This window comes from Leucopleurus acutus (genome assembly GCF_964270905.1).
Source record: "Leucopleurus acutus genome assembly, chromosome: 8".
NCBI lineage: Eukaryota > Metazoa > Chordata > Mammalia > Artiodactyla > Delphinidae > Leucopleurus > Leucopleurus acutus.
Window position 1 is genome coordinate 46,671,898 of NC_139151.1, and position 13,233 is coordinate 46,685,130.

The window sequence follows — 13,233 nt, forward strand, 5'->3', positions numbered from 1 at the left end:
CTGTTCTCTCTTTCGCTTTTCCACCATCGGCTCACCCTCCTCCTTACCAAAGATAGGCTCAGAAGAGTCTGGCTCAAACATGGGCAGCTGGGGGCATTTGTTCTTTATCTGAAGCGGGGACACACATAATGTACATGATAATTATACCAGGGAATAGACTTAATGCACAAGGCCGTAGCATAGTAAAAACCAGCACCTCAGAGGAAAGAACAAGGGCCTCAGAACCACCAAATGGATAACACATAAGAGTATTCGCAACGTTACAGGATTTATACATATTTTTAGAATGCTATTGAAACCCTGAAAAAGTTTAAAGGAATAATTGGCCCCTTACCTGTGCATCCAAAGCTCTCTTGTAACACTGTGTTTCTTCCATCTTATCTTTTATATATTTGGCTCTTTGCGCAGCAAGTCTGGCAGTTATGAATAAGAGAAGGTGGGACCACAGTTTGTTATAGAGTGTTTAGTAATACAGATTAACATCAACAAAACATGTTTAATAAATATTAATAGGAATAAGAGCCTGATGAAAAGTGATATTTCCTTCTAGGAGCTTTCATTTTAAGAAAAAAAAAGAGTAATTCAAATCCATAGACTAGTGGACAATGTGTTGGACAGGGATGGATGGGCAGGTATAGTCCAAATGCACTATCATTAAGACAGGCACCCCTCCTCCCCCCATGCTTAAAAAAATCTAGATAGGAAAGCAGGAAGTGTCTCTGCATGCAATACAATGACTCATCATAAGATTCCTTTTTAAGAAGAGCGGTCTTTCCTATTATAAAATGAATCTATTATATGCAACCTCCACATGATCTGTAAAGTGAATATAATGGAACATATGCATTTTATGGAAATAGTTTTTTGGTCACAGAAACTGGATTCTTATTTGTTTTAGGAGTTTCTCTCACACCATAGTAGCCTCCTTAATTGCTCTCCTGACCTCAGTAGCAGAAGTATGGCCCACTTAGGCATGTTTGAACTCTGTGGCCCTGACCCTACCCCAGGCCTCAGATAACCCAAGCAAGACCAATCAGATTCTCTTTCCTGAAAATTTGGAATTGAGACTGAAATTCATCCAACTGTGAGCTGGAATACAGACAATGTCAGCTAAGGAGCTGGGGTGTGAGCAGACGGAAAGCTTTTTTTATATGGGTTTTAGTTCCTGGTTCCAGGCTTCCTGGGTCCCCCATACATTCCTGCCCTCAGGTTCCATAGGACACCCTTCATACTTATAATACAACTCAGCTTTGCCTTGAGGCTACCTGGGAATAGCTGGGAATGAAGCCTACTCAAGACAAGTCCCTTCCTCCGTCTACCAAGATTAGTGATCACAAAACAATACAAAATGATACTCTGTAATTAAAATGATTATAGACAGCAATCATGACTCTAACGATTACTCTAATAATGCTGGCTTTTCCATGTTTCTAACGAAGTGTTAGGCTATGGTACTGGCTGCTAGCTGGGTTAGTTTGCTCAGTTGGTTACAGTTGTGCTAATGAAACTACCAACGCTGATCCAATCCCACATGGAAAGAAGCATCATGTGAACATTCCGAATCCATTTTTCAGAGCATGTCTGGCTAGACTCACTCCTCCGTCAGCTGCACTTGTTCCAGGCGGTCCATCATCTCTCTGTTTTGTCTTTGCTTTATGTCCTTTTCCCGTCTGTGACCCATTTGTTTCAGGAGACTTTGGGAATATTCCTCTTGCTTAAGAGCATTAATCTCAGGACTGAGTGGCCGTTTATCAAACAAGAAGGATTTCTAGAATGAAAGAGAAGCAACTCATTTATTCAAGAATACTAAAAAGCAACAAAGAATAAGGGTAATCATTCAGAAGACTAAAATCAATCAGAAAGCCTTGATTAATTTATAATGTGTGCCCAGACCTCAACACATTGACCAGCTAGTGACCCACAGAATCATATGAGTACGCTCAGGGATGAATCTGAGCAGAACTGAGAGGGAGACGAAAAAGGACTTCACGGAGTAGGCCCTCCGCTAGTACTTACAACTTGCATACTGAAAGGAGGAGGAATTCTGAGTGAGTGCAGAAGCATGAGCAGGGACTGCGAGGAAGTGGAAGAGGGAAAACTGAGCTCCTGCTCTGAGCCTAGCCACGCTAGACACTGGGAACCCAGCCGTGATCAAGAACAACGATCCACAGAGAGCCTCACACTCATTGAGCCTGCATGCTGGTGCACGAGACAGACAGCCAACAAGCAAACCACACACAGATAATTTAAGGTAGTGATAGGTACTATGAAGCTCTTCTCATAGCGAGTGTCCAGGTGGGAATGGGGCTAAACTGGTTATTAGGGAAGACTTTTATTAGGGAGGTGACTGAATCACCTCCACTGCAAATATCAGGGGACCGGTGTCCTATACAGAAGGATCAGCAAGTGCAAAGACATTAGATGGAAACAAGCAGAAAGAAGGTCTATGTGGCTGAGGCATAGTGAGCAAGGGGAGAGTAGAGCAGATGAGCTCAAAGAGGGAGACAGGCCAAACCAGGAGGACTTGATAAGTCAAGGTAAGGCGTTTGGATTTTATTTTAATTCAGTGGAAGGCCATTAGAGGCTTTAAACCAGAGAATGATCTGTTTTGGTGAACAGTTTTACATTTTTTTTTTTTTGCGGTACGCGGGCCTCTCACTGTTGTGGCCTCTCCCATTGCAGAGCACAGGCTCCAGACGCGCAGGCTCAGCGGCCATGGCTCACGGGCCCAGCCGCTCCGCGGCATGTGGGATCTTCCCGGACGGGGGCACGAACCCGTGTCCCCTGGATCAGCAGGCGGACTCTCAACCACTGCGCCACCAGGGAAGCCCGTTGGTAACAGTTTTAAAAGATCACCTTGGCTGCTGTGTGGAGAACAGATTGTAGGAGGGCAAGCAGAGAGCCTGACTAGGGAAGTAGTGCAAAAGTTGGGCTTTCTGGGACTTCCCTGGTGGCAAAGTGGTTAAGACTCCACGCTCCCATTGCAGGGGGCCTGGGTTCGACCCCTGGTTGGGGAACTAGATCCCACATGCATGCCACAACTAAGAGTTCACGTGCCACAACTAAGGAGCCCACCTGTCGCAACTAAGACCCAATGCAACAAAATAAATAAATAAATATTAAAAAAAAAAAAGTTGGGCCTTCTAATGTGACTTGGATTAGGGTGGTGACATTGATGATGAAGAGACATAGAGAGATATTGGATAGCTTTTGGAGGTGAAGGCAAGTGGGCTTGCAGATGGTTGGATGTGGGTCACTGAGTAGTAGTAGTCTAGGATTACTTTTAGGTATGGGGTTCATGCAACTGTCTGGCTGGTGATACCACTTGCTAAAATGGGAAGACTGGGAGAAGAACAGTCTGAGAAGGGGAATCAAAACTTCTGTTCTGGCCTTTTCACTTTAAGGTATCTACGGTTATAACAAAGAGGAGATACAAAGTAGGCAGTAATAAATATATAATGTGGACTTTATATCTATCTAAGAGGAGAGAGAGAGAGTACCTAAAGCTCAAAAGCATGGTGCCCCCTCTTCCTCCTTCCCTATTGCCCCTGCCTGGAAGGTTTTTTCCTCCATTCACTTCTTTACCTAACTCCTGTATGCCAGGAAGTCTTCTCAGATCTCTGGTCTGGGTTAAGTGACTCTCCTCTTTGCTCTGTTCAAAGATTTATCATAGAATTTAGTATATCACACTCTTGTCTCTTTAAATCTCTTTCCCCCACTATCCTGAGACTTTAGAGAGGGACCTTGTGTTATTCATCTTTGTATTCCTAGCCACTAGCAGAGTGGCCAGCACAAAGGAATTCAATGAATGCTTGATGATGAATAAAGAAAATCTATTTTATTAGGTGTATGTCCAGAGTGTCACACTGCCTAGATAGTGAGGTGAAAAAGGAAGATTCAGGCAGAAATAAAGGTAGGCACATCATGATTGGAAACATTAAATCAATGGCAAAACAGGTGGCTCACATCCCTCTGAAGCTGGGGTTCTCAAACTTTAAGGAAACTACAAATCATCTAAGTATCTTGTTCAAACGTAGATTCTCATTCTGGAGGTCTGAGGTGGCACCCTAGATTCTGCATTTCCAGCAAGCTCCCAGGGGATGCTGGTTCTCTACTTAGATCATCTGATCCTGGGGCAGGAATTTAATATATTGTCCCTATCCCCACCTCTCCCAGGTCCTGGTTGAAAATTACTATCATTAACAAATGCTCTCATGACTAGTAGGAACTGTATTATGAATGTGAATGGTGTGGAGGCAGATCCTGGACCACTCCTGCCCTGGAAGGAAGCTTCAGCCTTGCACAAGCCTCTTTTTACCTCTACCATTTTTAAAAAATTGGTGCAATGCGGAGAGTGGATCCAAATGCTCACAAGTAGGGCAGGTATCAGCCCTAGAAATTTCGAAAAGACTCTTACATGAAATTCAGGTTTCTCATTCTTGTGGATTCTTATGGCTTCAGCAACTCCAAGATTATAAGCAGCATTTTTTTGATTCTGTTCTCTACTAGCCAGACTTTGCATCTTTGAGAAAAAAAAAATCACATATTGAAATAGAGCTTTTAAAAATTTAATTCTACTGTATTAAGGTAACCCAACCAAGGTAGAAACCTGCCTTTTGGAGGCAATGGTAAATACTTTCTGATGTGTTCATAGATTTTTTTTTTTTTAAGTGGGCTTCTGTTTCCCATTCTTGGGCTCCAGGCACCACCTCTACAGGGATCGTAAGAAGGAACGGAAGATTTCATGAGTGGTTACCTCTGGTATCACAAATGCAGGAGAGGACAGTAAGGCCAGTTATTGGAGATCACAGAAATTGGGATAAAGCAAATGCAAAGGTGCCATTCTGTCTTTACTTGAGGTAGGCCATGAATGTGAAGGGAAAAGCCCTGACTGGGATTATATTTTATGAGAAATAAAAAAATAAAGCTATATAATCCAGGAGTTCCACCTTTAAAACTCAGTCTTGGGAATTCCCTGGTGGTCCAGCAGTTAGGACTTGGCCTTCTCACTGCTAGGGGCCCGGGTTCAATCCCTAGTTGGGGAACGAAGATCCCACAAGCTGCACGCTCTGGCCAATAAATAAATAATAAAACTCAGTCTTCATGGGGGGGTGGTGGGGGGAATCAGTGACACGTACAAACATCAGCTGCATCGATATTCATCCCAAGACTGTTTACTATTAGTGAAAACTTGGACACCACCTAAGCTTTAGTTCAGCAGTAAGTAAATGGTTCAATATGTTACAGTACAGACACACGATGGAACTTTTTAAATGGTGTTTTATAATCACGTTCTCCTGTCCCATGTTAAACACTCCTTAACCGAGGTGTTGACCTACCTGCTCTTTGAAGACAGACTCTTGATCTTTCAGCATCTGATACTGCTGTAGGAGTAGCTCATCTTCCATCTCTCTCCTTTTCCTCTCCTCACCGTAGTACAATGGGGAATTCCGCTGTGCTCGTTGCAAGCATACATAACACATTTCCTGTAACACCAAGTTTCAGGGCAAATTGATTTTTACCTTTTACCTTTTTGCCTGTGCATTCCCTTCCCAAGCTCTCCAAAGGCTAGGTGTACCAAGAAGTACACTTCATAAAAGGAAGTATTAAAGATATTAGCCAAGTGAGTTTTCAGAGAAGACCCCACAAATATTCCAGAGGATTTAATAAACTCTTGCCTGAACAGATGTGTTTATAGCAACTGGAAAGTGGAGATTTTCCAACCCTATTTCTGTGAACTAGTAGATTTTGACTAGTAGATAGATTTATCCCAGTCCAATTATGGGTCCTGAGTACTTGAGCCATACCCATATATTAAAGAAAGAGCAATTCCCAGAATTCTCTCTGAGAAACAGAAGTCAGAGGAAGATTCTGACTGGGTTTTGTTTCTTTGAAGACACTGTACCTGTCCTGTCCTATTATGATACTGGCAAGAAGTGGCTGGAGAAATTTTAGGCTTCATTTCATTGTCATTTTTCAGACCACCCAGAGATCGTAATCTATAAAAAACAATGTAACATTAATTAAAGTTAACGTAGTCTGACATCAATTATCATCAATTATTAATGATAATTTTAGAAACAAGTATAAATATAAGAAAATGAAAAATATCTCAGTGGTTTTCTTTAGAGCATCTACATGTATAGAGGTTAAGAACCCAGGCTTTATATCAGATAAACCTGAGTGGGTTCAAAGCCCAGCTTTCTTTATTAGAAGCTGACTGGCATTAGACAAGCTGGGTAATCTTACAAAGTCTCAGTTACCAATTCAGTGAAATTGGGATAAAATTTATTCATTCTCCAAAAATTTATTGAGTGTTTACTATATGTACTGCTCTAAGCATGGGAGAGGTAGTAAAGAACAAAATACACATAAAAAAAGCTCTGTCCTCATGGAATTGACATGCTGATGGGGGTAGACAGCCCATAAACAAGGTAAATGAGTGAATTCTATAGTCTGTTCAGTGATGATAAATGCCATGCAATGCTGGAGGAATGGAGTATTAAATCATGAATAGAATGGCTAGGGGAGTTTTCACCAAAAAGGTGAAATTTGAGCAGATATCTGAAGGCAGTAAAGGAATAATAATAATCAGATATCTGATGGAAAAGGACCTAGCAGAGCAAATGAGCACTAAGACCTTGAAGTGGGAGCATGCCTGTGTTCAGTATGGCTTGAGGAAGATGAGTTAGTGGGCGAAAAGTAGGAGAGAGGTCAGAGATCAGGCAGGACCTTGACGGCCACAGTAATGACTTTAGCTTTTACCCTGGGTGCGTGGAGGGTACAGTGTCTAGTATTAGCAAAGCCGTAGAGAACACAGCAGTCCCTCACATTACTGCTATTGGGGAGATAATTTGGTACAATCTTCCTGAGGATAACTGGTAATGTGTATCAAAAGCATGAAAAATGGGCTCATCCCTTATCTCCGAAATTTCACTTCAAAGTTTTTATCCTACAGAATACGCAGGTGTGTGCAGAGAATTATGTGTGATTATATTTGATACAACATTATTTATAATATAAAAAACTAAAAACCATCTAAGTATCCCACAGGAGATGGGCTAAACAAAAGGTTTAATCAATGAGATGATGAGCAACAATTTGTTCATGTTTTAGAATATTTAAAGCCATAGGGAAATTTTCACCACTTCTTGTTGTGTACCAAAGGTTCATATGATATGATCTCAGTTTTGTTTAAAATGTATCTATATGTTTCAAGTATAAATATATGTACATATTATATATGCATTGAAATGAAGGATGTACACCCATAACGTTACTGAAAGTTTCCTCTATTTAGTGGGGTTATGGGTGATTGTTTTGTATCTCTTGCTTTTCTCATTTCTTCCAAAATTTCTGTGATAAAGATGTATTACTTTAGTAATCAGAAAAAAACCAAAAACCAAAAAAAAAAACATTGTTTGGTCAACTTCTATAGAAAGCCTTTACTAGGAATCCCTAATAATTACTCCCTCCTCTTTGCAGCCTCTGTACTTTCTTTTGTTATCTTCGTCACGGGCATTATTTCTTTAGCCTCAATCTCTCTACAAGACTAAGTTTATGAAAGTTGGTTTATACGTCTTTTATGTCTCATAGCTTTATAGCTTCAGTGTCCAAATAGTGCCCGGCACACAGTGGTGCTCAATGTTTGTTGGATTGAGCTACATTCCAAAGTACTAGACATTTAATTCTCAATTATCTTTCATAACGAGATTACTCAAAAGAAGCATGCCTAGGGTTTTGAGCATGACTTTAGGAATCCACAAAGCACCTAAATTACACATATGATAGCTGATATATTGTGACATTAATAAATTGAAAGTTGACAGCACAGTGAAAGATATATAGTAGATGCTCAATAGATACTTATCAGAACCATAATTTCTGATCTGAGGTCTTAAAAAGTATCCTACACAAAGGGAGAGGAGAAAATAGAAATCTTCTGATATAAGAAGAAAACAGGACCATCATAAATTGTAATACATTCATTTGCTCAAAGAACATTTATTGAGTGCCAGCCATGTTTGGCAAAAATGCTTTCCAATTTGATCTAAATATGAACCTGTGTCACATCTTAATATCCACACACTCAGAAAACAACACAGGTTTTCCCAAAACCACAAGGGAAGTTAAATGTTTCCTCCTCTGTGCTACTTTGTTTCCACCTCTGTCATAGCATTTATCCTACTGAATCATAATTTATCACTCTGGCTTTCCCACAGATTGTGAGCCCTGGTCATCTTGATTATCCCCAGCACCTAGAATGTAGCATCAAGAATAGTGGATGAAGGAATGAATCAATGAACACTTATTTAAAATTCCCTGCATCAAGATAGGACTTGAAAATATACTTAGTAAAGTGCAACACAAAAAATACGCAGGGACTTCCCTGGTGGTCCAGTGGTTAAGAATCTGCATTCCAATGCAGGGGATGTGGGTTCGATCCCTGGTCGGGGAACTAAGATCCCACATGCCACGGGGCAACTAAGGCCACACGCCACAACTACTGAGCCCGAGCACTCTGGAGCCCACGTGCCACAATTAGCACTAGAGAAGCCCACACGCTGCAACAAAGAAGAACCCACGTGCCACAATGAAGACCCAGTGCAGGAAAGAGAGAGAGAGAAGGGAAGAAAAGAAAGAAAGAAAGAAAGAAAGAAAGAAAGAAAGAAAGAAAGAAAGAAAGAAAGAGAGAGAGAGAGAGAGAGGGAGGGAGGGAGGGAGGGAGGGAGGGAGGGAAGGAAGGAAGGAAGAAAAGAAAGAAAGAAAGAAAGAAAGAAAAAAGAAAGAAAGAAAGAAAGAAAGAAAAGAAAGAAAGAAAGAAAGAAAAGAAAGAAAGAAAGAAAAAGAAAGAAAGAAAGGAAGAAAGGAAGGAAGGAAGAAAAGAAAGAAAGAATGAAAGAAAGGGGGGGGAGAGAGAGAGAGAGAGAGAGAGGGATAGAGGGAGGGAGGGAGGGAGGGAGGGAGGAAGAAAGAAAGGAAATACCCAATGTATTACCTTTCAATGTTCATATTCTTCCCACCACTCCCATTCTGCTCCAGTTTGTACGGGAAACTGACATTTGTTGCTTTGGTGGGGGAGATAGCTTGTCTATCTTGAATTACCTTGGGTGATAAGATCTCTGTAGAATGAATGAAAGTGAGTTTCCTTTCAACTCTACATAGGCGGTTTCTACTTAACACAGATTTTTTAAAACTCATAATTTTACTAGGGAAATTGTTCACATAAGATACACTTTCTTATCTTTAAAATATTGTCCCTTGCCCTAGTGTGGTTAAAATATATATATATTTTTGCTGTATACTTATTACATGCAAAGCTCTGGCTGGGCACTTTAGAAAATACAAAGAGGCAAGTCTCTGCCCTTAAAGATCTTTCAATAAATACAGCTGAAGAGGAAAAATAAGATATAAACAGAAAACATGAGAGCTGTCATTTGTGGAGGTCTTACCACCTGCCAACAGTACTAAGTGATTTACACACATTATATAAATAGCAACTCAGGACAATGATGCAGAATGTCTAAATCTCAAATAAATGGTGCAATCTCTAATGTTCAAAGAAGAGAGAAGCCACTTCAGAATCCACTGATGAGAGGAGTTTTCATGGAGGAAGTGAGATGTGAAAAGGGTACAAAGAGGAGAGTAGGATTGGGATAGACTGTAAAAAAAGGAAGGGAATTCCAGGCAGGAGAAAAAGAGTGAACAGAAGCATGAAGTTGAGGAAGGGCAAGGCATGTTAGAAGAGCATAAATAGACAACTTTGCTCAAAGAAAGAGTCTGTAAGGAACAGTGACAAATGAAGCTAAAGAATGAAAGCATGTGAGTATTAAGCTAAAAGTTTGTATGTAATCCTGTAGGCCACATGTCACAAAACCAACATTCACAAGCCAATGTCTACCCATTGATATATATTTTGTTTGGCCCAGTTAGCATTTTTGTTTCAATGTAAATTGGTTGCCAAAATTTAACTGTCAATAGATTTCATATGTCAGGATATCTGCTTCTCTTGAGGAATCAGGAAATTTGCTACCACTTGGCCCACATTTCCACAGATCAATAATCTGCTAGACTACTTTATCAAAGGGTAGTTTGGCAACCCCTGGGGATCCCTAGGACCCTTTCAAAAAGTCTTTGAAGTCCTAAGATTTTCTTCACATGATTCAACCAAAACAACATATCACACCAGATTATATGAAGACGCAGATATAAGAATCCACTATCTTCTATAAATATCAAAGATATAAGACTACCTCTCTTCATTTTTCATAAAAATTATTATTTATGCTCACATGTCTCCCTATCATGTGACACCCAGCCCAGTTCATGCATTTATGTTAGCTGCCTGGACCTTACAGGCAGCTGAGTTTTGAGCTGTGCAGAGCCAGCAAAGAGGTCACAGTTCAAGAGTCTGAGAGTCATAAAGTGGTTAAGGTGAGACACAAGATTCCAGGAATAGAAGATGTTTGTTAGAGAGAAGAATACAGTGATTATTCATGAAACTAACTTTATTTACTCTGGCCATAGGAGTTGCTAAGCAGTATGGCTTGGCTCATAAGTAGTAAAGAGTGACAGATTATACCCAGAAACCATCGACCTACCTCGGACGCCTTCTTCTTTGTCTGACTGGTCTTTTAACTTGCTCTTCCTTTGTCCACTCTGTCCACCTTCTTCTGCAGTGGTCTCCATAGGCAGTTTGTTCTCCATCTCCTTGAGCTCAATCCTGGGAATGAACCAAGATACTTGTCCATAAGTGACTGTGTAAACTCCCAGTTCTGAGAAGCAGCCATGCTTGCTCACTGATTCTGAATGAAATAAGCCTACTTCTCTCAAGGAGGCAAGTGCTTTTATTTACTAAGTACAAATCATGGACTCATTCTCTTTGGGAGCCAACGACGACCCTCCCCCTTTTTATATAGATAAATTGCTTTGAAGACCTGGATTTAAGTTTTGTTTTTTATATCAGCTTGAATTTGTCTTTTCTAGTTCTGTAACCAGATGCCATAGGCCTGAAACAGTGAAAGGTAGTCATTGGATAGCTTGAAGGCAAGGATTCATAGCCTGGTAGGCAGGGTACGCCCAGAAAAAACCACTCCTCTCCTCCCTCTTTCTCCTCCCCACTTCTCCATCCTCTCCCCAGGCAAAAGTGAGGGACTTGCAAAGGCAAGGGAGGAAGGGGTTTGTTTAGTTGGTATGTGTAGTTGTAGATTTTCTCTGGTCTCAGGAACGGAGTGCTGGGTTAGAGTTGGGAAGGAAGGGTGGGGCAGAGGTGGTACTTGCAGTAAATTCAAGGGTCAGACTTCAAATAAATGAAACACCTACAGTTGTTTTGAATATTTGAGTCCTCATGTCCATTTCTAGGCTACTTGACAGGAACTTCCATCTCTGTTCCTTAACTAACTGCAATTATTTCCCTCCTGGATTGCTTAAGCCAAACTATGTCCAGGAGGACAGCTAAATTTGCCTTCCAAAATATAATCAAAAGAAAACTATTTGGAAACCACTGATTTATATTTAATGAGTAAGGCAACATGCTACAATGGAAACAACACTGAAACAGTCAGGAGCCATGGTTTTATTTCTGGATTGGCCCCTCAGTTTTGTAACCATTTCATCTGTAAGATGAGGGGATTGGACTCATTAATCTTTAAGGCTTATTCTCCCCCTTACACTGATTTTGCTGAGGTCTGTGGCATACAGTTTTTCCAGGAGGGACTTGTTCCAAACCAACAAACACAAGAGGGTGTCACAGACTCAAAAACATGAGAAAGAAAAAAAGAGAGAGAGAGAGAAAATAATACTTTGGGAAGCTGGTTACTATTTCCTAAACTTCCTTTACCCAAAATGCATAGCAGTTAATGGCACAGCAATTAAGATTAAAAACATTATTAAGAGCTAATAATGGGTAAGTAATGAACAAACTGGAAATAAAACCCAAGTCTCCTGATTCCTATTCCAGTGCTTTTAATACTGCATCCTGTCACTTCACTTGTTAAAAAAAAAAAAAAAAGAATTAAAATTACATGCTGTACACCTAAAACTAACACAACATTGTAAATCAACTATACTCCAATAAAAATTTTTAATTAAAAATTTAAAAAAGAATTAAAATTACAACTAATTTTGCTCCTCTATAAAGTGAATAAAATTATAATATGTATCTCAAATGGTTGTAGTAAAGATTAAATACAAGACTACTGAGAAAGTGCTTAACAATACCTAGCATCTAGTAAGTGCTCCATAGATAACTATCATTGCTATTGTTATCATTATTGTTATCATTACCATTATTGTAATCATTGTCAGCAGCAGCTGCTGGTAATGCCCACTATGCTCTTGGAGTGAAGCTGTATCTTGTCTTTCTAGCTGCTTCAGTGGTAAAAAACAGAGCTCAGAGAGGAGGTAGTCTAGACGGCAGGACAAGGAAGAAACTAGGTCAGAGAAGGGGTGAAAGGTAGAGCAAAGCCTAGCAGGTGAGAAGAATTTTACTAATACTGCAAGGACTAAGGTTGGTGGGAGGTAGTATGAAAATTTCCAGGGAACCAAGAATAGTTTAAAAAAAGAGTATCCTAAGTGCCGTTGTCTTTTAACTTAACTACAGAAAGTGTATGCAATAAACTCTTATTTGTTGGAGCACTGAGAGCAACAGAGAGAGATAGAGAGAGAGAGAGAGCATGAGCTAGAAAACTCAAGTGTGACACACTGTCCAGTTCCATCAATAGGTCCCCAGGGATTGCTGTGCCTGGAGGAAACTGTGGAGGAAAGCACTGACCTTGGAAATGAAAGCATGCTGTTGGGCCGGTTCCCCAAGGATTCTCTGCTAGACAACACTGAGTCCACAGTGTCAGGCCTCTGGGGACAGGGACAGAGACAGGTTATACTTGGGCTGTGGTCCAGGACACAGAAAAATCAGAGCCACAGGGTGCTCAGAAGCCTCAGACTACCATGATACTCTCTACTGTTATTTTTGTTTAGTACTCAAAGCCTAGAGCTTAAAATGCAATGAGGAATGGGCTTCCCTGGTGGCGCAGTGGTTGAGAGTTCTCCTGCCGATGCAGGGGACACGGGGTTCGTGCCCCGGTCCGGGAAGATCCCACATGCCGCGGAGCGGCTGGGCCCGTGAGCCATGGCCGCTGAGCCTGCGCTCCGCAACGGGAGAGACCACAACAGTGAGAGGGTACCGCAAAAAAAAAAAAAAAAAATGCAATGAGGAATGATCTCATTTATCAAAGT

The 13,233-nt window shown here is 40.8% G+C and overlaps 1 protein-coding gene across 1 annotated transcript in view; it reads right to left on the reverse strand.

Moving 5' to 3' along the window:
- Positions 1 to 13,233, reverse strand: part of CCDC81 (coiled-coil domain containing 81) — a gene marked incomplete at its 3' end in the record, with an annotated part of 36,489 nt that overhangs the window by 8,712 nt on the left and 14,544 nt on the right. Inside the window, exons 5-13 of the mRNA XM_082844924.1 lie at positions 12,773 to 12,852; positions 10,602 to 10,723; positions 8,999 to 9,122; positions 5,906 to 5,999; positions 5,340 to 5,486; positions 4,418 to 4,522; positions 1,596 to 1,768; positions 335 to 413; positions 1 to 108 (exon numbers count right to left, since the gene is read on the reverse strand). The exon at positions 1 to 108 is cut by the window's left edge and continues 17 nt beyond it. Of these exons, the coding sequence (XP_082701050.1) occupies positions 1 to 108; positions 335 to 413; positions 1,596 to 1,768; positions 4,418 to 4,522; positions 5,340 to 5,486; positions 5,906 to 5,999; positions 8,999 to 9,122; positions 10,602 to 10,723; positions 12,773 to 12,852 (1,032 nt within the window). The remainder of the gene's footprint in view (positions 109 to 334; positions 414 to 1,595; positions 1,769 to 4,417; positions 4,523 to 5,339; positions 5,487 to 5,905; positions 6,000 to 8,998; positions 9,123 to 10,601; positions 10,724 to 12,772; positions 12,853 to 13,233) is intronic.